The sequence below is a fragment of the Sphaeramia orbicularis genome, chromosome 1 (assembly GCF_902148855.1).
Source record: "Sphaeramia orbicularis chromosome 1, fSphaOr1.1, whole genome shotgun sequence".
Taxonomy (NCBI): domain Eukaryota; kingdom Metazoa; phylum Chordata; class Actinopteri; order Kurtiformes; family Apogonidae; genus Sphaeramia; species Sphaeramia orbicularis.
This window is the reverse complement of record NC_043957.1, coordinates 6790909-6817580: the sequence shown is the minus strand read 5'-3', so window position 1 is coordinate 6817580 and position 26672 is coordinate 6790909. Positions and strand designations below refer to the sequence as shown.

The 26672-nt window shown below is 39.1% G+C and overlaps 1 protein-coding gene and 1 long non-coding RNA gene across 5 annotated transcripts in view; one reads left to right on the top strand and one right to left on the bottom strand.

Moving 5' to 3' along the window:
* The first annotated feature begins 597 nt into the window (after window positions 1-597).
* LOC115422505 (uncharacterized) lies at window positions 598-12495 on the top strand. The gene is made up of 3 exons (XR_003935844.1): window positions 598-1487; window positions 3511-3519; window positions 12485-12495. It is a non-coding gene; the product is annotated as an uncharacterized LOC115422505 (long non-coding RNA).
* Window positions 12496-13179: 684 nt separating this feature from the next.
* nacc1b (nucleus accumbens associated 1, BEN and BTB (POZ) domain containing b) overlaps window positions 13180-26672 on the bottom strand; it is a 38551-nt gene continuing 25058 nt past the window's right edge. For all 4 annotated transcript variants that reach the window (XM_030138848.1, XM_030138837.1, XM_030138834.1 and 1 more), the window contains exons 5-8: window positions 22732-23197; window positions 20588-20885; window positions 18243-18340; window positions 13180-15564 (exon numbers count right to left, since the gene is read on the bottom strand). In XM_030138848.1, coding sequence (XP_029994708.1) covers window positions 15227-15564; window positions 18243-18340; window positions 20588-20885; window positions 22732-23197 — 1200 coding nt within the window. In that variant the 3' untranslated portion in view covers window positions 13180-15226. The remainder of the gene's footprint in view (window positions 15565-18242; window positions 18341-20587; window positions 20886-22731; window positions 23198-26672) is intronic.

Below are 26672 nucleotides of genomic sequence, written 5' to 3'. Positions count from 1 at the left end.
TAGTATGATACTGAGGTAAGACTGTGTTGACATGGACTCTCGGCTTGTGTCCCGTTTCTGTAAAAACCCTGCACTGTACGCATTCAAATGGTCCGAGAACGCTCTGCTGAGCCTCTCCGGTTTGTTCCTGAAAAACAAAAAAGTATGTACCTGCTTTGTAACGGCAGCCACAGCGCTTCAGAAGCTGCTCGCAGCGCTGAGATACTGGATCTGTGGGGATTAAGGTCTGCTATGGCTGAGAGCTCCCGAGGTAAACTGGTACTTTTTTTTTTTTTTTTTAAACTGCATCAGTGACAAGAAGACGCACACGAATCCTGCGACGGCGTGCAGGCGTGTGCGAGCTTCTGCATCTCAGAGGTTTGCCCGTTTTGTATTCATGTACAGTATATATATTTATATATATATATATAATATATAGGTGTGAGTGTGTGTTGTCTCTGGTGTGTGGGGATTTAGGAGAGCGGAGTGTGTTTACTGATAGAAGACGGCGGGGGGGGGGGGGGGGGGGGGGGGGCACTGAGGTTGGCGAGCACAGTGGGGGGGTCAGGAGGAGGGGTGATGAGGTCAGGACGCAGTGAGGAAGAGGAGAAAGGGGTGGGGTGTGTGTGTGTGTGGGGGGGGGGTGATGAGGATTCACCTTCAGGTGGTGGTTTGAAAAAGTCCCATCCCTCCCTCGTTCGTCCACAGTGTGGTGAGGTGAGTTAGTGCCCACTGGGGACACTCCTCCAGGTTCTGTCCACAGTCCCACTCATGAAGCTCCGCCCACGTCACTGCGGTCTGGACTTTGTTGTATTCACACGCTCTGACTCCTGTAAAGTCCATCACAACGCATTCGCTTCCCAATTTACACAAAAACAACTGATTGTACAAAAAGAATCCTTGACCTTTTTTTTTTTTTTTTTTTTTACTTTAAAGCTGCACATGTTTTATTTGCATAATGAATTAGATCAAATAATAAAACAGTGATGAACCCAAAGCAGACTTCTAATCTCATTCTGCCATCCTCGGCTTCACAGAGCAGGTTTTTAGCCTGTTTTTTTTTTTTTGCTTTTAACTCCGTTCCGTTTGTTGTCGGCCTTAACTTTGATGCTGTGACTCCTGCACACCGGGAGTCACAGCAGGCGGTTGTTTTTGGCAAAAAAATAAAAACAGTTTTTCAAAAGGGGCTGCGGTAATCCCGCCGTACACTACCTGCTCGGCGCCAAAATCGTACATTGGTAGGCGTCGAGCGGAGAACCGGCCAAATCCACCCAGAAGCGCAGGAAACAGTGACTTCAGTTCACTGTCAGACTGAATACGTCGTTAAATGAGTCTCATCTGTTTGTGGTCGACGCTCAGATACGCGGCTCTGAGTCAGAATTAAAGCGTTTTACGATAAAAACAGAAGTTGGAGCAGCTTTAAAGGCAGAGGTCTGGAAACGATGCGATGTGAATACAACAAAAACAGTTAAAGATGCAGGTTTTTAAAGGCGCTGTGGGGACTGTGTGTGGTGGTTTGGGGAGGGGGGGGGGGGGTTCCTGCAATGTTTACATTTTTTTTAAAAAGGGCAAAATCATCCATGACAAGACTTCGCCTGTCGATACAGAACACATACTTTGACCTTTGACCCTCGTATTTGGAGCGACTGTTCATTAAAGGACCGGTGTGTAGGATCTACTGAAGGGGTCTACAGAAGTAGGATCTACTTCTGAAGGGGGAGCTGGTTACTGTCAGCAATGTCACCAAATCGTACACGCTGGTCCTTCGTTTCGTCAACTCGTGTCTTTAAAAAACAAATTCCCCCAAAACATCAAACTGAACAGAATGTGAACTCACTGCTTGTACCCCCCCCCCCCCCCCCAAAAAAAAAACTCCTCCCCCCACCCCCCCATGCAGAGAAGAGTTTGCACAGTCTATACTCCCCCTTTCCCAACTGGGGGGGGGGGAGTCAGGTCGATGGGCACATCATCATCATCATCATCATCATTTTGTTTTGTCCTTTGTTTTTTTTTGTTTTTTTTTTTTACAGTAAACAACAAATGTCATAAAGAGAAAAGGAGAAAACAAACATACAAAATAAAAAAATGTGAACAAGAGTATAAAAGATAAAAACAACAAAAATAAGGAACTTACAAAAGAACCCTCACGTTACACCTTGGCCCCGCCCGCCCACCCACCGCCCCGCCCCCATCGAATAAACACCAGCATCCACACCAAAGACAGCAAGTGACATAGTGAGCGTGCTCAGAAAGGTGCCGAGGGCTTTGGCTCTGCGTGTCTCATATGGACGAGCGAGCGTCCGCCCAAAGGTGCTTGTTTTAGATTCGACCACTCTGTCCTCGTCACTCTAGGTCCTTTCTGTGGATGGACGGAGCGGCGGGGACGGACAGAAAGGACGGGGGACGGACGCTCACAAAGCAGCTGCTGCGCTCTTTTCTTTAGTCAGTGGCGTCGGTGAACCTCAATCTACTGACGCCACTTGTGGTTGTTTTGGGTTTTTTGGCGTTTTTCTGTTTTTGGCGGGTTGGCGTCTTGTGTCGGTTCTGGAAAATGAGCGGCGGGAGCCTCCGTCGGCCCGCCGTTAAGGTGCTCACACGAATACAGTGATCGAGACTCGTTTTGAAAATTACAATCGTAGCTTGCGTAAGATCACTGCTTCTTGGGATAGTGCCGCCACCCCGGTGGCCGTTCGCCGGTACTGCAGCTGCCGAGGCCCCCCCATGATTCTCAGCGGCTGCAGGAGCTGAACACCCCCCCACCGGGTGGCGTCGAAGGAGAGAAAATAAACATTCAAGCAGCGGTAGCTTATTCTTTGTGGAAAAGCTGGTCATGGAACCAGGTCAAGTAAACGTACTTCGGGTCGATTTCGTATTTGTTGCGTTTCTATCGTCACAAGACAATGGAAGAGTGAACAGATTTGCATTTTTTGTTTTTGTTTTTTTTAAACGGACATTCAGACTCATAGCCTTAAATGTATTGAGTCTGGCAGAGCTTTGTTCACCGTCACTGTAGGGGCGTAAGAAATATCAGTTCTGCGATATATCGCGATATTTAATTTCACGATACTGTATCAGTATTAGAAAGTACTAGATCAATATTTTTTGGTATTCTTATACTTTCTTTTATGTTCTTAAATGTAATGTCTGTAAAAATATTCTGTGTGTTTTTTGTTTGTTTTTTTTACTGGTAAAGCCAGATGTTAAAACTTAATTTATTCAAAGTTTTTACATCAGAAAGTTTTGCAATGTAGCATTAGATCCTGTTCTGATCAAATTAAAATTAGTTTAGTATTTGTGCATATTTCTGGTGTAATTAATTTTTTTCAGGAAACAAGAAAGAAAAAAAAAAAACAGTAGTGTAATGGTATCGTGATATATTACGATATATCGTATCTTAATTTATATCATATTGCCCGATTCTTGCCAATATACACCCACCCCTACATCACAGAGCATTGCCTCTCCGTCCTTTCTGTCTTATTCTTTGTGGAAAAGCTGGTTGCGGAACCAGGTCAAGTAAACGTACTTCAGGTTGATTTCGTATTTGTTGCGTTTCTATCGTCATAAGACAATGGAAGAGTGAACAGATTTGTGTTTTGTTTTTTAAACGGACATTCAGACTCGTAGCCTTAAATGTACTGAGTCTGGCAGAGCTTTGTTTACCGTCACTGTAGGGGCGTAAGAAGGTAACGGTTCTGCGATATATTGTGATATTTAATTTCACGATACTGTATCGATATTAGAAAGTACTGGATCGATATTTTTTGGTATTCTTATACTTTCATTCTTTTATGATCTTAAACTGTAACATCTATAAACATAAAAAAAACTGTGTGTGTGTTCTTTGTACCTGTGAAGCCAGATGTTAAAACTTAATTTATTCAAAGTTTTTGCATCGGGAAGTTTTGCGATATAGCATTAGATCCTGTTCTGATCCCATTAAAATTAGTTTAGTATTTGTGCATATTTCTGGTGTGATTAAATTTTTCCAGAAAACAGGAAACGAACAAAAAAAACCCAGTAGCTTAACAGTAACAGTATCGTGATATATCGCGATATTTCATTTGATGATACTGAATCGAAATTAGAAAGTACTGGATCGATATTTTTTGGTATTCTTATACTTTCATTCTTTTATGATCTTAAACTGTAATGTCTGTAAAAATAAAAAATAAAAACATAAAAAATTGTGTGTTTTTTTTTTAACTGGTGAAGCCGGATGTTAAAACTTTATTTATTCAAAGTTTTTACATTGGAAAGTTTTGTGATATGCATTAGATCCTGTTCAGATCAAATTAAAATGTGGTTAGTATTTGTGCAGATTTCTGGTGTGATCAAATTTTTCCAGGAAACAAGAAAGAAAAACAAACAAACAAACCAAAAAACAGTAGTGTAACAGTAACAGTATCGTGATATATCGCAATATATCGTATTGTGATTTGTATCGTATTGGCTGATTCTTGCCAATATATACCCCAACATCCCGGAGCGTCGCTGGTCCATCCTTTCTGTCGTCCCTGGTCCGTCCCAACAGTCCATGTACAATAAAACCAAACATCTGGTCCAGCATTTGAAACCCAAACCCCGCCCCCTGCCCCGCCCCCTCCCGCCCGCAGCACCTCAGTCATACAACAATCGCAAATGCAAAAATATGTGGTTCTCTTTCTCTAAACTATTTTACAACTAAACCATGTCTCCGCTTCTTCTTTCTGTAAGTTTTTTTTTCTTTTTACACAACTTGGCAACTCTACGTACAGGTGTTAATGTTGAATTATTAGTAGCATCTCTTTTAAAATACCTTTCAAAGACTACAGTACACTAGCTCAAATGTAGAAAACAAAACAAAAAAAAAACAAAAACACAAAAGCAACAGAGAAAAACAAAGTAAAAACGTATAAAAGAACAGGTTTACAAAGCTCTAACATGAACGCAAACTCGTATCGCTTTGAAGAAATATCCGCTCTGGCCCCGTTCAACCTTGAAACTGTGCTAAGACAAAGCTGCGCTACAAAGAGAACAAACAGCGACAGTCCTTCAAAAAGGTCAGAGGTCATAGATAACGGTATTTCATCTAATTTAACCCATAAAGACCCAAACAGCCACCGGCAACCAAAACCATCTACAGATATAAAATGTTTAATAACGTCTCAATCATTAATTCTATCAATCCATGTCAATAATTTGTGTAAAATACAGTTCTTCATCTTTTCATGGTCATCAGATATGACCATATTCGGACATTCAGAGGCTCTGTAGTTAGCGTGGAAACACCGTCATCTTCTGTAACATTGATTCCCCAGTAAAACCCATGGAGTTGGATCAATGACAGTGGATGGACACACTGGGTTTATGCTCAGATACTGATATATTTGAAAAAAGTCACATTTTTCTTTGGATTTACATGTAGTTGAGTTTGAAGGAAAGTCATATTCTCATTAAATCTAATTTACATCAGTATTTTAGTGGGTTTTGCAGATTATATCAATGTAAAAATCACACCTTCCTTCCATATACACAGCTGATTTTTATTTTTTTTTGCATTTTTTGTTTATTTTAGGGGGAAAATAATGAAATTGTTTTGTAAAAAATCCAAAGTTCCAAATTTCAAATTTAATAGTGTTGTTCATTTAACTCGAAGACCTAAATATTCACCTGAAACTAAAACAATCCACTAATTTTTAATGTTTAATAGCTGTGGATCTAATAATTGGTGTAAAATACAGTTCTTCATCTTTTCATGGTCATCAGATATGACCATATTTGGACCTTCAGAGGCTCCGTAGTTACAGTGGAAACACTGCCATCTTCTACAACATTGATTCACCAGTAAAACCCATGGAGTTGGATCAATAACAGTGGTTCAGTTATTGATATATTTGCTGAAAAAAGTCACTTTTTTCAGTTTTCTCTGTTTTTGATATAACCCTCAACTTTAATCTGAGCTTTAATGGACATTTACATGGTCAGTGAATTAAATACAGGAAAATACCTGATTTTCATTGAAAAACCTGCAAAATACAGAGGATAATATTATTAAAAATGTGATAAATTGCTTAGGAAAGGTTAAATCTAGAGAAAAATTAATTTGGGAACTGACTAAAATAGCAATGGGTCTTTATGGGTTAAAAAAAAAGGCAGATTTAGTCCAATAAAGCCCACAGAAGTGGGCGGAGCATGTTTTGGGATTGTCCAGTTTTTGCTCTTTGTAGGGCAGACGAGTGTTTAAAACTTCGTTGTCTCCAGAAGCAGCGGCTGCTTCCAAACCGTTTCCTCCGAATCAAAGAGGAAATCCAAAAAAATAGACCCATATGGAAGGAAATAAAGCGTTACTTTTGTTGTGCTCAGTGGAGGTCCGTCAAATCTAAGTCAGATTTAACCTGAAAAGCCAAAGCTTGACAGATCTGCATCTACCTCCGACACAAACCCTCGACAGCAATTTTTTAATCCAACTTTTCGCCCATTAGCTTCTCATAAACTTCTTGCTTGTATTTAAGAGATTAAAGACATTTCTCAGCTCAACTACCATCTTTCTGGACCTACTGCGTCTCCAGTCTCTGCTTTTGGATGAACTGCTAAACATGTTTTTCTCTGAAGGCCTCTGTAAAAACTCCATCGAACCACTCGCTACTTAGACAATCAGTGATGTCTCTTTAAAAAGACAAAAAAAAAAAAAAAAAAAAACGTTTCACTCCCTTTCCTTTACTTAGGTTTTTACTTCTTGAGTACAGTTCTAGATTTCCGCATTCACACTGATAACAGCTGGACAGTTTCACTGCCAGCTCAAGCCAAAACTCCTTGACAGCTGCAAAAAAAAACCAAAACCAAAAAAAAAAGTCTTCACATCATCACATTTACAAGGTTAAAAAGCCAAAGACAAAGTGGGTGAAATGTCTTTATGGACATCAATGATTTAACAACTATTTAGTGCAATTTCAGCTTTGACAAATGCCTTGTTTTGGAAGCTTTACTCATTACATTATTCCATTCTTGAGTACTTGCTCAGCTCGCCGGGGTCGTTTTAGAAGGATTTAAGGAAATCAACTGTTTATTTATTAAGTCCGTGACCCCACCCGTCCGCAAGATGCCACGCTACATAAACAAACACACACCCAGGTATTTGTGTTGATGGCACTGGGCCAGAGACAGACGATCACCTCCTCCCTCTTATTAGTCTCCTCTCTCGCTCTTGTCTCTTTGTCTGGATTGTGGCTTCGCTCATGTGACGGCAGACTGCCGCAATGCCTCATCTGTCCTGGGAGATTCTTAACAAACATCTTCTCCTCAGGAAGAACAGCACCACCACCACCACCACCTCCTCCTCCTCCTCCTCCTCCTCCTCCCCTCCCTGCTCAAGACTGGGATGCTAATAATTATTTTTGAACCTCACTTGGTCACTTTGTTCAACAGTCTGGTCAATATTTGCCTCACGATTGGCCGCGTTCTTCCTGCGGACGCTCCCATTGGTCGGCCGTGGCGGCAGAGGGAACATAGGGCCGCATAGATCTTCCTCATCAATTGTCTGATTATTAAAGGTGCAGTAAACACAAAAATACAATCAGACTTCAGTGTCCAAAGAGAGGAGGGTGGGCAGCAAACACACACACACTGATGTGGCTGGTCAGACATACCTATGCCCATTCATTTGCATTTAAAAGGTATGCACACACACACACACACACACACACACACACACACACACACACACACACACACACACATACAGACACAGACACACACACACACACACACCAACATATCTGGCAGCCCCATCTGTTGTGGAAGCATACAGCAAACGTTGACAATCACTCACACATTCACTCACACATCAGGGGATATAGATACGCGGGTGAGAGTTTGGCAGGGATTTGCATTCTATGAAGAAAATGGAGCCGACGCAGAAATGAAGCAGCGGCGGATGGAAAATGATGGTTCACGTAATGAAGCAACAAGGGACTGACGCTATTCAACACTCAGTGTGTGTGTGTGTGTGTGTGTGTGTGTGTGTGTGTGTGTGTGTGTGGATGGGGTGGGGGCCGTGAGAGAGAGAGAGAGAAAGAGGGAAATGTATATATGAAGAAGAGACGAGACACAAAGAGATGTAAACAAGAGAAAATAGAGAACAGGAAAGCAGAGGCAGGTGAGGACACAGGGAGAAAGTGGAAGAGAAAACCCAAACTACAGCATGAACACTAGTGTCCGGGCTGCAGCTGCGCGGCCGTCCCATGAAGGAGCGCAGGTCGAAAACTGATCTGCAACGGCGATATTTAGGGAAGGAGTCTGAAAAGAGCAGTGGATAGGAGGTGGTTAAGTTCTGCCGGGTCGGTTTCACATTTAAATGATGCTTATGGAGGAACAATAGGTGCACAGCCACAATCCATCTGCAGCTTTGATATGGCAACATGTGTATAGATGGAGCTATGGATATGGATATGTGACTCTGCAGATGTGTGTGTGTGTGTGTGTATGAAGGCAGAGGAAGAAGAAGGGGAAAAAAAAAAAAGGTATGCCGCTCTCTGAGGCAGACAAAAACAAACAGCCACTCATCTCAACCTCTGCGCACATACCACCCACTCACACACACACACAATACATATACAGACCTTGCAGAGCCGAGCACCCAAACCACCCACACACAGTGACAGACATGCGCAGTCGCCACATGAAGCCAGACACACGTATGCAGCACATAGATCGAGACGCAGACCCAGGCTGGCATAGGCATGCGCATTAACACACACACACACACACACACACACACACACACACACACACACACACAGTACCACTGTCAAAAGCTCTTTCGAGTGAGGAGGCAGACATTAACATGCCATAAATGGAGATGGAGGGAAGCAGGCAAGGGAGGAAAGAAAAGAGAAAAAAAACTGCATACATACATTAATATGCACACATGCACACAAAGATTAAAAACACACCCACACATTATGTTCGCCCACAGATGCACACATGCATACAAAGGCTATGCAAACAGCTCCCATACAGCAATAAAACACACACACACACACACACACACACACACACACCAGTGCGCATGCATGCATTCACACCAAATCATCCAAGCGTCCCAGTCACCCCACCCCTCCACCCCCCCCTCTCGTTTCGTCCCTCCTCACACTGTCCTCTTGTTCCCTCTCCATCTTCCTCAGTGTTTCTGGTTTCATTTAAGGCATCAGTTTGAAACAAAGCAGTGGAAATAAAATGATTTTTATTAAAAAAAAAAAAGAGAACTAAAATGTGCAAACTGTCTCCTCTTTTCTACACTGTCCAGTACCCCCCCTTCCTTTCTATGTTCAGCCTCCATATATTGTTCCATATTTGTCAGTGATGGGGGGGGTGCAGCAGGGTGGGTGTCCCTGCTGACTTCAGGACTTTTAGGTGCTCGTCTCAGGACATGGATTCTTTGACTAATAGCCTTTTTAAAAAAAAAAAAAAAAAAAAAAAAAAGAGATACTTAAAAAAAAAAAAAGGAAATACACGTGTTTATAAAAGAACAAATTGTCACGTAAACATCTTTCGTCCAAAGCCAGGCTGTAAAAAGACAGTTTTTTTATAACACTGGTCTACAAAACTGGTTCAATTCAAGTCAACGTCCATTCACTGCCTCAGAGGACACTTTTTTTTGGTTCTTCTCTGGGATGTTACAAATCTTTGATTCGACTTTTTGTGCAGTTTCCGTGTTTACTTTAAGACGGTTTTAACGCCGAACCCCTTCTTGTCGAGGGTGTGTGTGCGGTGGTCTATACGTCAGTATAAACCCGTGACAGTTCAACAGGTTCTGCCTGTTCATGGTGCAAAGGGCCAATAAGGTGCATAAGGGGTCGTCCAATGAAGAGGAAGAACACAGATACAGGCCGTTTAATCCTGACTAAACCTCCGCTGTTCACAGTTGGCCTCAGAGCATACTGTCATACTCAAATGGACTAAAGTCTGTGGACGCATTGAATCCAGGGGTTTCTTTTCTAACAGGGGTCTGGGATCCAACACAATAATGATTAAAGTCAAAATATAGTTTTATATTATTGGATAAATATAATTGTAGAGCTGCATGATTTTAGCCAAAAATCCAGATTTTTTTTTTTCCTCTAAAACTCAATTTTCTCAGTTAAATTATGGCTGGAAGAAATGGTTCAACTCTCACCTGGAGAGAATCCAGTTCTCATTGTTAAATAAACTACACCAGTTTATTCACATTTAGCATCCCCTTCAACAATATATTGATCACTCAACCTGGATGAGGGTTGTTAAATTGTGTGTTTGTTATGTTTGCTTTCCTTTGTTGTACTTCTGGTTTGCTCATTCTGTGTGTATTTCTCAAAATGTGGACAAATTGTAACAATAGATGTTTTTGTAACTAACTTCTGAATAAAAAGATTGACAACAAAAACTCAATTTTCTATTTTAGAGTAAAACTACAAAAGACAACAGAAGTTCTTTCAGTCATTTTGTTTGTGGTGTTTGAGCTGGTGTGTCATTTTCATGTGCAGACACAACGCAGTTTGGTCTTCATTGGAAACTTCGAGGTCATACCAGTTTTAGCCACAAACTTCTCACTCTCCTTAGCAGATGCCATTTTTGTACTGGTGTGTGGAGACCAAAGACTGTGGAGAGCGCTCTCACAGGTAGGAGGAGGAGCCTACGGTAGCAAGGAGATGTGAGAGAGATGAAATTCAATTTGACAATTATCCTTTTTTAAACATCGTCCTAATTAAATAATCCGATTTTGATTTAAAATCGATTGATCATGCAGCCCTATGTCATTGCATTTAGTTGAAATTGTTATCTTTGTCTCCAAAATGACTCAGAGATGGTTTTGGCTTAATTTCTCTCAACACTGATTTTGTTTTTTATCATCCATGACCCTGATTTTAAATGCTCTTCCTCTAACTGTCTCTAATATTTTTCCTGCTCTGACTGTAAATAATAATTTCCATCTACTTTCATCACATCTGACTGAGGAAGAAAAATCTACCATTAAACTTTAAGGAAATATTAATGTTTATAAATTATATGGACATAAATATTGGGACACATCATGTCTACAGCTGTAAGATGTCCTGTTCATGAGGATCGGATACAGAAACATCAATATTAACACAACAAACCCCGCCCCTCGCATGTACTGTAGCTTATTTTGGCAGCGATCCAGCTGATGTCATCATGTCTATGGTGTGCTGATGTCATATCAGTTGCCTCTATATATGTGCCAAGTTTGACGTAAATTGAAAGAAAATTGATGTTTTTATAGACAATTGAAATATCACTTATTATAAGTAAATGGGGGGAATAAAAATTTGTAAAAAATTTGAACTTTGACCTACTTTTCACAAAATGTAATCACATCTATTCTGGGTCACTGACAATCGATAAACCCAATTTGGTCTGAATTCAACCAATAGTTTTTATGCTAAAGTGTTAACAAACAAACAAACCGAACCAAACACAACACCCCTTCCCTCCCCTTTGGGTGGAGGGGGAGGGGTAACACTCAATATGATATTTATCCCAGTATAAAACTATGATACGACCCCTGTTAGAAAAGAAACTCCTAAATTCAACGCGTCCACATACTTTTGTCCATATAGTGGATGTGCTATGAGGCTAACGATGTGCTTAATGTTAGATCTGATGCTTTTTTGCTCGTTTTGCCACTTCTGGCTGATATGCAAACTCCATAAACACAGTTGTACATAAAACAAAAGTAAAGACAGTCGGCTCCTTTTGTAAGAGCTGGAGTCTCAACTAAAAACATTCAACTCCACACATCCCTCGTCTTTTACCAAGAATGCAGATGCGAACACCTAGTGTGACTATAATCAGTGAAGTTTCACCAGACGATGATTTTAACTTTAACTACACTTTCCTAACAAGGCTGAATACAGGTCAGTCTTCAGACCGTGGAAGCTTTTACAGATGTTCAACACCTCTAGAAGTAGCGTGTTTGTCTTTGCTGAAAACACAAAGACGCTGCCTCGTTTAGAAAAGTGAAACCCAGGGCTCCAGAGTCAAACGCTGCTTTTTACTTGGTGCCGACATGCAGATTTAGAACGTTTCCATTAAGAAGAGCGGACCCCGAGTAGAATTTTGGTCCATTTTTAAAAGTCCTCGAGGTCAAAACGCTGCCTCTAATCACAGTCAGTAAACATATCCTCATTTATTTCAGTATCATAAAGCACAAAGAATTAGTGTCATGACTACAAACCTTGGCTGAAAATAAATCATATACTGTTTTGTTTTGAACAGATTGGATGGAAGCAGGAGTCTGTGAGTGGCAGACAGTTCCAGATATAGACTGGCACCACTGACATCGGCTAAAACTAAAGAAAGTCAGTGTTGCGTTTCTCCAATAGTGCATACGACAGTCGCTTTTCCATTGACCCTCAAACTGCGCGAATATAACTTGTGCATAAAAATGTACCCAATGGAAAAAAAAAACAGCAATTTCACCAAAACTCTTGTAATTTTGATTAGAAGTTTTTGTGCTGGCAAGAGGTGGTTTTTCGGGCGTAGCGAAATTGGTATATCATGCTAAACTGAAGTGGAAAGACCTTTTTTCGCAACTAGAGTCACGTGAATAAAAGAAAAAAAAAAGATGTTGACGGACATTATAGCGAGAAGTAGATGAGTTTTAAAAGAAACATGTCGGTATGTGTGGACACACCAGGAAACATGGAACAGGAAATCATTTTTTAATTTAGTACAAGATAGAGGAGTAATATCTAATAGTAATGAATATATCTGTAAATAAACACGATATTTACGTTCCTCGCCAGGTTAATGGAATGACTTCTCATGTCATCTCGCGATAATAAATAAACAAATCATCGCATTTGTGATTTAATGGAAAAACCGACATTACGCACTTCTGTTTTTTTGACATTTAGTAAATATCGGTAAAGTTTTGCGCAAATGTCCAATGGAAAAGCGACTACTGACAGTTTACCTTAAATGTATGAGGAACTACGAAGCTCCTCTGACGACTCATACTAGAGAATTTGCCTGAACAATAAATAATATAATGGATTTGATCAGACTGGATCCATTTCAGTGGCACTTAATGAAAAACTTCACCTGGAACCCTGGTATTCAACCTGGAGCTAAAGAAACATCAAAAGCCACTCCAGAGTTTAGCTGATGAGTGTATTCAGGTTTATGCCGGGTACTGAAGGTCACATCTTCAAAAGGGAAAATATCTGCATCTGTATTCTTATTCTTTTATCTGAAAGCTATCATTCAGCCACAGTAATTGAGGTGAACCGACTGTAATAAGACTTTCAGGGCTGTTACTATGCCAACATTCTTTGATTTACATGATATGTCGGCTTTCTTTCTATAAGTCTCGTAAGGACGTGACGACTTCACCGTCAAATGAAACCTCAAGTGCAGGGAAGGTCTGTCTATTTCCATCAGATAATAAACACGGAGCATTTTAAGTCGACGATCACATGTGATAAACGGCCGTTCGGCTCCGTTTCAGTGTAATTCCCCTTTAATTCCCACGTTGCTCGGGCGTACTGTAGCTGATGCAGCTGGCAGCGCCCAAATGCGTGTTAGCTCGTATGTGTGCTCGCCGCAGTGATGAGTGAATGAATCGACCAAGCGTGTGTGAAAACACGCCGTCTGGCCTCCCGCGCTCGCTCGCTCACTCTCGACCGCCGTGCGCGCACAGACGCACTGATGGCGCGCGTGCACAGACACACACCTACACATACTCACAAAGAGCTCCCTGCCACGTACCGACGCCTGTATTAGCACCTTTGTCTGTGCCAGACGAGCACGCATCCAGCCAGCCGAGCCTGAGGAAACTTGTTCTGCAAACGGGCATGATGGCAAATATTCTCAGAGAAAATTATTATTATTATTATAACAAAACAAAAAGAACATCATCGGTCCTTTCACGCGCACGCACAAACACACAGAGATCGCTCCTAAGATCACAGGCAGAAACTCGCTTTTGGATATTTCCTCAGATATTTTTAAAAACGGGTGATGAACAGATATAAATTGTATTCAAGCTTGTATTTTTTCTCTTTATTTTTTTGCATTTTTTAAATAAAACCACCCCCCTCTACTCTTTCTGATACGTACAAAAACGTAGTTCGATTGTACTCATACCGCAGGAAATAACAGTGCATTTATCACACGCAAACTCTTTGACAATCATTGGTAACATGTTTCCTCTCCAACAGGAGCCGTGGTAAAAAAAAAAAAAAAAAAAATCGCACACAAAAGCAGAACTAAGAGTTTTAACATTAAAAAAAGTTAAACTGGTAACTTAAGGTCAAATAGGGGGATAAAGATTGGAGTCAAATTATTGTTCTTCCCGTCTGATCACCTCCGCCACACAACCAGTCCTGTTTGATGGCGGTCGTTACAGTCAAACGCAACATTATTAATATTTTTTTTTACACTTTGTGGGCCAGTTTCCCAGCATGCCATCAGGGTTGGTGGGGTCGGGGGAGATCATAAAGCCGATATACATATTAATACTTCCACCCTTGACTTCATCAACCCTGTAATCATCTGGACATCCAGATGAAATAAAGCAAAAACAACAAACAAACTAGAATTTAGAAAAAAAAAAAAAAGAAAAGGGCTTTGTGCAATCTCACTCATCCTCCACTGACTTACAACGCTGCGGTTCGGATGCTTCACCACGCATACATTCAATATCAAAACAACAGTGTTACCGGAGTTTGGGGAAGGAAAAATCACTCTGGATTATCATCAGCTGAGCCCCAAACATGTTTTCCCATCCCACCCACCCCCTCCCCAGGGAATGTCTGTGATTGATTACATTAATAAAAAGGGCCTTATTGACAGTACACGCTTTAAAACAGAAAAATAAAGGCTGAAACAATCAGGTTTTAAAAGACAGAAGCAGAGAGATGAGGCAGCGGCGGTGGGGGTGGGGGGGGCTAAACATCCGCCTCCTCCCTCTGCAAACTTTCTGTTTGTCTGTCTATCTCTCTCCATCAAAACGCAAAAGGAGGAAACTGGAGTGAGGCATTCTGGGCCGTGGAGAGAGAGAGACGCGGACGAACGAAAGACAAAAGCAGAAAAAAGCACAACTGACCAAAAGAAGAAAACAAATCCCCAAACACACAGCGGCGAGGGGACACGTGACAACTGTCATCACGACCACAGCGGTCACCGTTTTCTATTCGTCGCCCCCAGAGAAACGCCATCCCTCCCTCCATCTGTTCGTTCGTCGATCCGTCCCTTCACTCACTCAAAACAAAGTGCTGCCGTCTCCTCCCGCCCCCTGGAGGGCGTCCGCCGCAGTAGCTCCACCTCCCGCTTCATTATTGTTGGAGGCCACCGCCGCTGCTGCCGCCGCCACAGCTTCCAGGGAGGTGGGGTCAAAGCCTTGCTCCGCCCCCAGAGCGTCGGCCTCCATCTTCACGCTGTCGGCGAGGAAGGCGGAGTAGGCATCGCTGTCTGCCATCAGCAGTTTAAGCTTAGGGATCCAGCTCTTACGGACGACGCGGCGGGCGTTGGTGCACATGTCGGCTGCGATGGCATTCATCTCGCTCTCCTTGAAGCTCGGTGCAAAGTTCTGGCAGTAGACTGAGGGGGGTAAAATGACAAAGAAATGAGCAACTTTCAAAGCCTGACGGTCTAGTTACGACTACAGATTAGCAAAAAAATTAAATGAATAACCACCATTAAGTGCATTAACCCTTTCATACCTACAATTATAACCATTAGAACAGGCCTAGATTTATTTGTGAGGGGTGTTTTTGCAATGAAAGTGTCAGAAAATGTATTTTTTTTCCCCAATTCTTTACCACCTTTTTTCAATAAGAACTTAATTTTCAATATCTGGTGATTAATTATCATTATTACATGTAATAAATACTTCAAACAGTGTGTTAATGTTCAAAATGAAACTTTGAGTTTATAGAAATAAACTTTCCACTATTTTCCATGTGTTTGTACATTGCAGTTGTTCTAGATCATTGTGTGTCCATGTTCTTCTTGTTCTTTTTGGTTCTTTGGTGTCATTTGGATCCTGTTGATAGTCTGTGTTCACTTTGCGCCTAGTTGTAGACAGAGCCCCTCATTTCACTGACAAAAACATCCATCATCTGATTCAAATACACAAACTACATCTGTGTATGAACTGGAGAGACCTGCATAGAGATTTACACATATATACAAATATACAGACATTTATAGAATATTTACAGATCAAATACAACTATCAATGAACTATAAAAAACGCAAAAATATAGATAAACAGTTGGAACCCCCCCCCCCCAAAAAAGTGCTAGACTCCACAAAAATATGGCAAAACACACTAGTCGAATATTCCAAAACAGCACTATTATAGACAAATATTTACTAGAATTCACCGCTAAAATGTAAAATGTGTCTCTGAATTACCACACCTGTTGTTGTCTGCCCTGCTCCACCCAAACCCACCCCTCCCCCACAGGAAATGCGGGCCTCTACCATACAGTGTTAGATGGCATCTGAAAGGGTCAGAATCTCATCTTTCCAGTGTCGTTTGAATTTTGTGAATAGCACATATGGTTCAGGAGTTATGGTCATTTGAATATCGTAACGTACAGAATGTAGCGCCGTAGATACAACCGTCATAAAAGGGTTAACGGGTCTGTATGTACTAGACCAGGGGTAGGAAACCTGTGGCTCTGGGGCCAAATATGGCTCTGGGGCCCTTTTCCAGAAGCTCAATGTCAATATGTCAAAAAGTAAAAGGAAATGAATGAAACTTTTTTTTTTTTAAACATTTTGCTATTATTGTCGTAACTATAAAGTGATTCTGACATTATGCAGTTGTAAAAATGTAGATTATACTCCAAATGAATAAAAAAAAGTAGTAGTAGGAAAAGTAGATTACTTTTTAATTTTAAGACACTACAGGTATTCATCTGTATTCTTCACTGCAAAGAAAGTCTTCACATACCCGTTGATTTTTAAATGAAAATAGCAACAAATATCACCATTTTCTTTAGTTCTGTCCTTTCTTGCAATTGCACAATTAGCCTATTTATTTATTGTTCTTACTCTCTTTTTTTTCCCTCTTTCTCTTCTTCTCTCCTTCTCATTCTGTCTTTTATATCTTATTCTTGCTCTGGGAAAGTTGGTGTACTTTTTGAATATAAGCCCCGTTTTCTGTATTTGGCTGAAGGCGTTCAATCTGAGCAGACTTTCCTGTGTCTGTCATGTTGAACCGTTTTCTTCCAGTATATTAGGACTTTGTAATCTGAGTGATGTTTGTTATGTTAGTCGTTTGTCCAGGACAACAGATGGAAATTTGCTTCTCTGCTAAATCTGGTGCATGCATCTTGTTCTTTGTAACTAATGCCAATACACACTGTCCTGGAACTAAATAAATAAACATTAAAAAATGCTTTGTAGTTCTGTAAATGCACTGAAACTTTGATTTATTCGCCACATATTCTGTACAAACTAATCCTAAAGAGCTTCTTAAACAGTTACCACTTTGAGGAAAGATATAAGGGGATCTTTAGGCTCCAGACTGTTTTGTTTTTCTACTTCTGTCCTAAAACGGCTCTTTAGATTACAAATGCTGCCAACCCATGAACTAGATAGGGGTGTAAGAAAATATCGGTACTGCAATATATTGCATTCATTTCATAATACTGTGTCAGTATTAAAAAGTACCATGTCGATATTTTTAGGTATTTATTCAAATGCAGATATGCAGGGGTTCAGTTTTGTTTTTTGGTTTTCTTTATTGTTTATATCTTATTTATTATTATTTAACACTATTTTATTAAATAGTGGTTATTCGAAGCATCCTAAAAGCACTTATTACTGTTTGAGAGGCAGATGTTGGTTCCTTTGTTGGGATTGCACAAAAATAATGTTATGATGTTAATTATGAACTAATAGAATATGAACATTTGAACAGGATCTTAAACTGTAATGTCTGTAAAACAGAATTTAAGTTTTAACAGGAGAATTTTGTGACATAGCATTAGATCCTGTTGCGATCAAATAAAAATGTGTTTAGTATTTATGCAGATTTCTGGTGTAATTCAACTCTTCAAGAAAATAATCATAAAAAAAAAAAAAAGAAACAAACAAACAAAACTTGCCTTTTTAACAGTATTATGATATATCGTATCATGATCCTAGTATTGTGATTTGTATCGTATCACCAGATTCTTGCCGATACACACCCCTAGTACCAGACTGTGTGCAGCCATAGAAGTCAGCTTTCCCAGTCATGACCAAAAACAAAGCTCACTCACATTTGACAGCGTGTAGCACTCTGTTGTCCAGCGGTTTACGGCTGGGGTCGTTGGTTGAAGAGCGGATGCCAGTTCCACAGCTGTTTGCAAGAGTGCTCCTGAGCCACAAACAAAACATTATTAACCACCAACATTAAGAAACACATGACACAGCCTTGGGCTTCTGCACTGGATCTAAAATGGATCTGCACTACGTCAACATCAGGCTAAAAGAGCTGTATGACTTTATATACAATCTGTTGGATAAATAGCTTCAGGTGTGTCTTTTTTCCCCCAGTGCGATGAACCAATTTGACCTGACAAAAGACCAAAAAGTGTTTATTAAACTGAAAGTTATTACTGGAGGTATTTAAGAAGTTTGGTTTAGTTATTATTTCACTGTTTCTTTATTGTTTTTTTGTTGTTGTTGTTTTTTTGTTTTTTTTTTTATAAATTGTACAGCTGTTTTTATGTCTTTTTAATCTATTTTTGTATTTTAGTCTATCATTTTGCTTTTTTTATTCTTCCGTACGACACTGTTTTTAATTGTACAGCTGTTTAATGTCTTTAATCTATTCTTGTATTTTATTCTTTTATTTTGTTTTTTTCCCTGTAAGTCGCTTTGGAAAAAAAGCATCTGCCAAAATGCATAAATGTAAATGTAGTTATAGACCTACTTTAAGATGTACTGAAAATTTTAACATGGGCTCTGTATCTGCAATATGACAAGACAAGCTGCAAATATGTTTCCAATTTTGTCAATCCCTTCATGAACGGGTCAATAAAAACTACTGGTCTGATTTAATGACAGGATTAGAGAATTACAAGGAAGGATGTCATTTTTAAATGTCCTTTAAAAAGAAGAGAACAGTAATTATTCTATGTATATGTCATTTTTTTTTTTTTTTTAATTTATTTTAACATTTAAATTAACAGAATCTGTCTTTGAGTGCGAGCAAGTCTAAATTTGCATGGTTGAAAAAGAGTAGGAACTTATTTAATCCTACTTCTCAAGTACTTTTACATCTTTCTCAATAACTTCATTCATGAATCAAACAATAAGTTTTTTTAATCTAACATTCAACCCACAGCCAGTACATAATACAGTAATTGAGTTATGCACAACAGTATTATCATGGCAGTACGTTCATACAAACAGACAGAAAACAGTTCAATAATTTTCTTCAACAGTTACAGAATATTTGTCAATACATTATCCTTAAGCGAACAGCCCTCATAGTCATTATTAAATACTGAACCTCACAAGAATCAATTCTGTATATCTTTTTTTAAACTGATTTATGCTTGATATTTTTTTATCTCCACACAATTTACTCCACAAATGGTGATACAGAAACTTTTTAACATAGTGCGCACTTTATGAATCTTTAAATTTAACTTTCCCCATAAATCATAACCTCCCTCTCCTTCACAAAATATATATATATGTATATGTCATTATTATGTTATTGTTTATTGTCATTCATTTTTATTTTTTATCATTCATTCAACAAAAGGTAGTAAGTTTTGTTTTGATAAAAAAAAATTGCATAATTCAAATCACAGATCATAGATTTAATTAAATGATTGTGATGATTTTTTTGGTCAGCAGTCGCTTTTCCATTGACCCTCAAACTGCGCGAATATAACTTGCACATAAAAAGGTACCTAATGGAAAAATGGCAAAAGTCTCATTTTTCTATTAAAAGTTTTTGCGCTGGCAAGAGGTGGTTTTTCAGGCGTAGCACATGGTAGTTATATCACGCAAAACTGCAATGGAAAGACCTTTTCTTGCAATTAGAGTCAGGTCAATTTAAAAAAAAAAAAAACGGATGTTGACAGACGTTACAACAAGCAAAGAAGAAGAAACATGTTGCGGTATGTGTGGACACAACAGGAAACCTGATCATTTTTTAAATTTAATACGAGATAGAGGGGTAATATATAATAATAATGAATATATCTGTAAATCAAGACCATATTTACATTCATGGCCATGTTTATGGAATGCCATCTTGTGATAATTCATAAACAAATCATCGCATTTGTGATTTAATGGAAAAACCAACATTACGCACTTCTGTTTTTTTGACATTTAGTAAATATCGGGAAAGTTTTGCGCAGATGTCCGATGGAAAAGCAACTACTGTTGGTTTCTGTAAATGGATTTAAGAGTCTGGTTTAGACCGGCTCTAAATGTAAAATGTCATGAGATAACTTTTGATGTGATCCAACTCTACATAAATAAAATTTGACTGACTGACCACCTGACAGTTCACAGATATAAATAAATCAGCTGTTCACATCTTACTTCTGCTTCTTCTGTGTTGTCTTTTCAGTCAATAAGCAGCTGTTTGGACACTGACCTGTCAAAGAACGCGGCCAGCAGGCGTCGGAGGAGGACTTTGTGGCGTGTGCCGGCGCTGACATGGCAGTTCATGAGCTGAGCGCGGGAGATGAACACCGAGGTACCGCTCACCAGCTCCAGCTTCTCCGCCGGGTCGCCCTCCTCGTACAGTTTCGGGTGGCAGCGGTTGCCGATCTGACTGATGAGCTCGGCGGGAAGGGAGGCCAGGTCTTGCCGAGAGCGCCCCCCTCTGCCCCCCCGCCCGCCGCCAGAGTCTGGGGCCAGGTCTGGCAGAGCCTCCACCCGCTCCCCGACCACTGAGGACATCACAGAAAAATGAAATGAAACAAAACTTAACCTCTGAGCTATTTATTTATAAGAAAACCATAGTGAACAAACCATTTGTCTTTTAATTTACAGCCAATAAACAAACATTTACAGTTGGATTCCATAATAAATGATAAAAATTCAAGTTTGTTTTTTATTTTTTGCTATAACACACTGTTTTAAGTATTTATTACATATATTAATGATAACTAATGGGCAGATATTGAAAGACATAGACTATCACACAGGCTAAAACTGACTAAAATAACTGAAAATAAAAAGAACATGGACACAGAAAGATCTAGACCAGGGGTTCTCAAAGTGGGGTCTACGTAGCCCCAGGCAAACTCAGAAGAAGCCAAGGGGGTAGTTGAAATTTTTTTGGAATAAATCCATTAAATAAGTCATCATGTACCAAATACAAAATACATAATGAGAATTAATGCTGAAATATAAAACACAATAAATACATTTATATAATAGTTTCATTGTCAATCATCTTGTTGAAGCTTTGGAAACATTTGAAGAACATTTATATCTTATATGATTCAAAATTAGTTTGAGTTGATAAGTCATTATTTTTTGTTAATGAAAGGTTCAGTTTTTGTTTCTGTCCTCCTTATTCAATAACTACGTCTACTCGGTGTAGAATAATTCCTTCAGGCGCTGATCTTCCGAATACCTCAGAGAGGTGCGGTGTCATGAACAATTTTTACCCCTGTATTATTTTAGTGCTTCCGGTCTTTTCGCACATGCTCACCAACTACATGGGTAAATTTGGTACAACATGCAACGTGCTGGTTTTACACCCACATTATTTTTACCCCCATTAACTGTGTAGTTCTGAATATCCAAATAAAGTCAAATTTACTGCAGTAAAAGATAAATAAACAAGGTAAATTCAGTACGACAGGTTTCACTACTGGACGTTTACATATAAAAGAATGCGGTTTGGAGCATGCATATAATTCTTAGGGGGTGAAAAAAATACAGGTGTAAAAATTGTACAGCAGCATGGAGCGTCCATGGCTTCTTATTGAAAACAGTAGAACTATTATATATTATACATATGTATAATGAGTCGAATGCCACAATGATTATTTGGAGTCAAAAGAAAAAATCCGCATTAACGTGCAAGATTTCAAAAAAATGTTCCAAGGCACACTGTAGGATTTGTGTGAAAAATGATCCATTCATCAACAAAAAACAATTCCTTATCTACTCAAACTAATTTTGAATCATATAAAATATAAAAGTTCTTCAAATGTTTCCAAAGCTTCAACAAGATGATTGACAATAAAACTATTACATGAATGTATTTATTGTGTTTTATATTTCAGTAAATGATGACTTATTTAATGGATTTTTCCAAAAAATAATTTCAGCTATCCCCTGATCTCTGTCATGTTCTTATTTTCAGTTATTTTAGTTATTTTTAGCCTGTGTGATAGTCTATGTCTTTATATTTTTTGAAATTGTGCATGTTAATGCAGATTTTTTTTTTTTTTTTTGACTCCAAATAGTAAGACACACCGCAAGTTTCCAAAGAGCACCAGTGGATAATCACCAAGAAGACCCAGCAGTACTTCCACTGTGTTGGTTTAGCCATGGTGATTATGTTTGGTATCAAATGTGTGACTTGACGGTGAAACCTCACCAGCGGAAACACTGGTGTTAGTGTTACAAGCATTTCATTCTCAATGTACTTATGTTCCTGAAAAAGTTAAATAAACAAACTTTCCCAGGCCTGATCCCAGTAAATAAAACCCTTGAGTTGACTGAACTTCACAGCTCAGATGCAGTGCCCTTCAGATGAACCCACGCTTGCGCTCCTACCTGCGGCTCCGGCGTTCAACATGCTGTACATGGTGTACATGTTGCAGATCTGTCTGTACTGCTCTTCGGCGCTATCATCCGCTATGTCGTCCTCTTCCTCGTCGTCGTGGTAACTGATGGGTGAGTCGCTGGTGTACATGCTCAGTGTGCCCGGGCTCGTGCCCTCTGGGGTCCCGCCGTTGTTGTTGTTATTGTTGTTATGGTTACTGTTGAGTCCGGCTCCTCCCACCATGGTGGCCCCGCCTCCGCCCCCTGCTACGTTGGCGTTGGCAGCTGGTCCACGCCCAGAGGCATCCTGGGTAGCAGTGTTGGAGGATGAGGAGGAGGATGAGGAAGAAGAGTAGCGTGCAGCCTTCCTCATTACGCCACCCCCGCCCCCTCCTGACCCCCCTCCTCCGTCACGGTTGCCCCCCTCCCAGAGCCGCTTGGCCACAGGCGTACAGACCACTGAGTACATGGACCCCTCCTGAGCAAAGACCAAGAAGAAACATGGGTTATTCATCTGCTTCTGATAAGACAAAACAACAAAAGTACGACAAATTAAAAGTGTTAATAGATGATCAGTTTAAAGTTTCTACAGGCTTCGACAGGTTCCATTTAAGACTTTTCAGGTTGGTCATAAATGTAGTTTTAGGCTAATTTCAGACTCTAAACTGGAGCTTCACCTCAAACTCAATTTAGTTCAGGTTCCACATTCAGACCAATCTGATCCCAAATGAATCAGATCAGTAAAATAATAACAGAACCTATTGATAATGACTAGGGCTGTGTATTGGCAAGAATTTGGTTATACAATACAAATCACAATATGATATATCGCGATATATCACGATACTGTTAACAAGGCAATATTTTTTTGTATTGTTTCTTTTTTTTTTAAAGATTATTTCCTGGAAAAAGTTATAGTGCAGCATTTGGATAAATAAAGTTTGACTATGTGGCTTTAGCAGTACCAAAAAAACCACACAAATAAATAAATAATGTTTTCCAGACATTACAGTTTAAGATCCTGCTTAAATGTTCGTATTCTATTGCGAAAAGAATATATAGTGTTCAGTCCCTGGATCATCCAACATCAGAACATTATTTTTGTGCATTCCTAATAAAAAAAAAAAAATTGCCTCTTTCAGACAGTAAAAAGTGCTTTTAGGATGCTTGAATTATCCATTATTTAACAAAACAGTGTTATCAGTTTCAAAAAACTACATTTATGACCTGCAGTATCACAATAGTACATTTGCAGTACAAGAACTGAACAAAATACCCATGTGAATATAGAAATGAAACAGTTTGAAAAACGAAAAACAAAACTGAACCTGCGCTATGTCTGCATTTGCATAAATACCTAAAAATATTGATACAGTACTTTTTAATATCGATACAGTATCGTCAAGTGAAATATCGCAATGCCGATATTTTCTTACACACCTGATAATGGCTCCTAATTTTCAAATAAACCTTGATGCACTTCATTTTATTTTAATTCTTGGGGTCTGGTTTATTTTTATGAACTTACTTATTTTTTGTCCCTCGTATTATATCATATTAATTTTTTTTGTTTTTATCATGATTTAACAGGTTTTATATTGGCATTTTTAGTGATATTTGATGACTTTTATTCATTTAAGTCTGTTGTCTGTTTTTAATTCATTTATTTTAGTCTGTTTTAACCCTGTGAGCTGCTGGAGGTACCTGTCCATGTCTTTTGTCAGTGCTGTTTCTAATCTGTCCCCTGTATGTGTCCTGTGGTTTGAATGTTTTATGTGTTTAATGTTTGAGATGCCCTCTCCAGACTGCAGAACAAATCTACCTACGGGTATCAAAGTCACCTTGAACCTTTTCTCTTTGTTTCAGTGCAAAAAATATAACATTAAATTATAAAAACATTTACATTTATAATATCTCCAAACAAAAAAAAAATGTGAATAACCTGAAAAAACTGAAATTTCTTTGTGCAATTTTCACAAAATCATACCTCAACTTATCGTTAATACATGTACACTTTGCACATCAGGCAAGATGACTCAGTTTCTATTTTTAAATCCTCTCTTAAACATATTTTTTCTCTTTGGCTTTTAACTGTGTGAGAGGTTGGCTTTTATTGTCTTAATGTATAATTGCTTGTATTGTTTTTATTCGTTCTTTTATGTGTTTTATTTGCTTTCATCTGTGTACAGCCCTTTGGCCCACTGTTGTTTTTAAAGTTGACTTGACTACATTACAGATGAGATCTACAAAAAGGCATAAAACATTTAGTAACAGGCAGAGAATAGCTAAAATTGTGCTTAATTTTCTTTAGACATTTCAGGTTGTTCATATGTGTTCAGGTTATTCACATTTTATTGTTTAAGGATAATTTGTTAATGTAAATATTTTCATGTTACTTTTTGCACTAAAACAAAGAGAAAAATTTGGAGTTTTCATTATTTTTAGGCATAATGTAAATTTTTTTTTCACAACAAACCAAGAAGAAAATTTGGAGTCATTATTTATAGGTTATTATGTTATTATTTGACTTTAGATTATATTTTTCTGGAAGTCGAACTTGAACTAAAACCAGTTCGACACCATTGATTGTTAATGTCTTCAGTGTAATTTTTGCCTTTGTAAAGTCATCCAATGGACCGGATTTGAACCTTTGGGAAGCCGGTTTTGGCCCATGGGCCGCATGTTTAACACCCCTGATGTGGTTTAGTTTTTATCATCATAGACTATGTTCACACAGCAGGTCTTAATGCACAATTTGGATTTTTTGGGGAAGATGAGATTTTTTTGTGTGTTGGTTCATATTCCACATTAAATGCGACTTCTATCAGTTTTGAGTCTGAACTGAATGTGACCCTGAAGTGACCCACATGCACTAAAGAGGTCCTGATGGAATACGAGACCATGCAGACACACACTGTTTACAGAAGCAAATATGGTTTTCCTCCGTTCCGACCAACAACTGGGACGTTTGTAGCATTTCAATGACATAAAGGTCGGATAAATGCGGCCTGGACGTTAAGACTGAAGTCACATTGGAAACAAGAAAAGCACTCAGAGAGCGCAGACCTCCGCCAAGGCAGATCAGTGGGCCCCCATGGCCCCCCCACCCCCAATCACCACCAAAATTTTATCATTTCTTCCTTGTGCCAGCATCAACATTTCCTGAAAATTTCATGAAAATCCGTCCATAACTTTTTGAGTTATCTTGCTAACAAACAAACAAACATGCACGCATGCACGCAAACACACAAAGCAAAGCGATCACAATACCTCCTGGCAGAGGTAATAAATATCAGATATGTATTGGATTTAGAACCACATATGACAGTGGTCTGGGTCAGATTTAGGACCACATATGAAAGTGGTCTGGGTCAGATTAGTGCTGTTCAGACTGTCTTTAACAGATCGGATACAGGTCACATATGAGCAAAAAAAAAAAAAAAAAATTGGATTTGGTCCACATTTACCTGCAGTCTGAACGTAGCCTTAATGGACCCTGCATTATAACCGATCAGTGCTTATATCAGTCTATATCCAGCTGTATTTTTACATGTTCTGTTTTTGTGTTAAGGATTTGTCTCCGAAGCAAAATATGCATCACCTGATTTAGTTTGGGAGAAATAACACAATAACAATAACACAATATTTTCTGTCAATTCATTTGATTTTGTAATAAATGTGTTCAAAAGTCAGATGTGGGCTGCTCTGTCTGTCTTTAACAGATCGGATACAGGTCACATATGGGCAAAAAAAAAAAAAAAAAAATCGGATTTGGACCACATTTGGCTGCAGTCTGTACGAAGCCTTAGAAACATTAAATGTTCCCAAAATGAGACATATGTTAACAGGATCAACTGCAAAATTCTATAAAGCATGGCAGCCTTTTCTAAAACACACACAAACTTACAGAATGAGCAATTATCATGACTTTAACATCAAATCACCAGTCATCA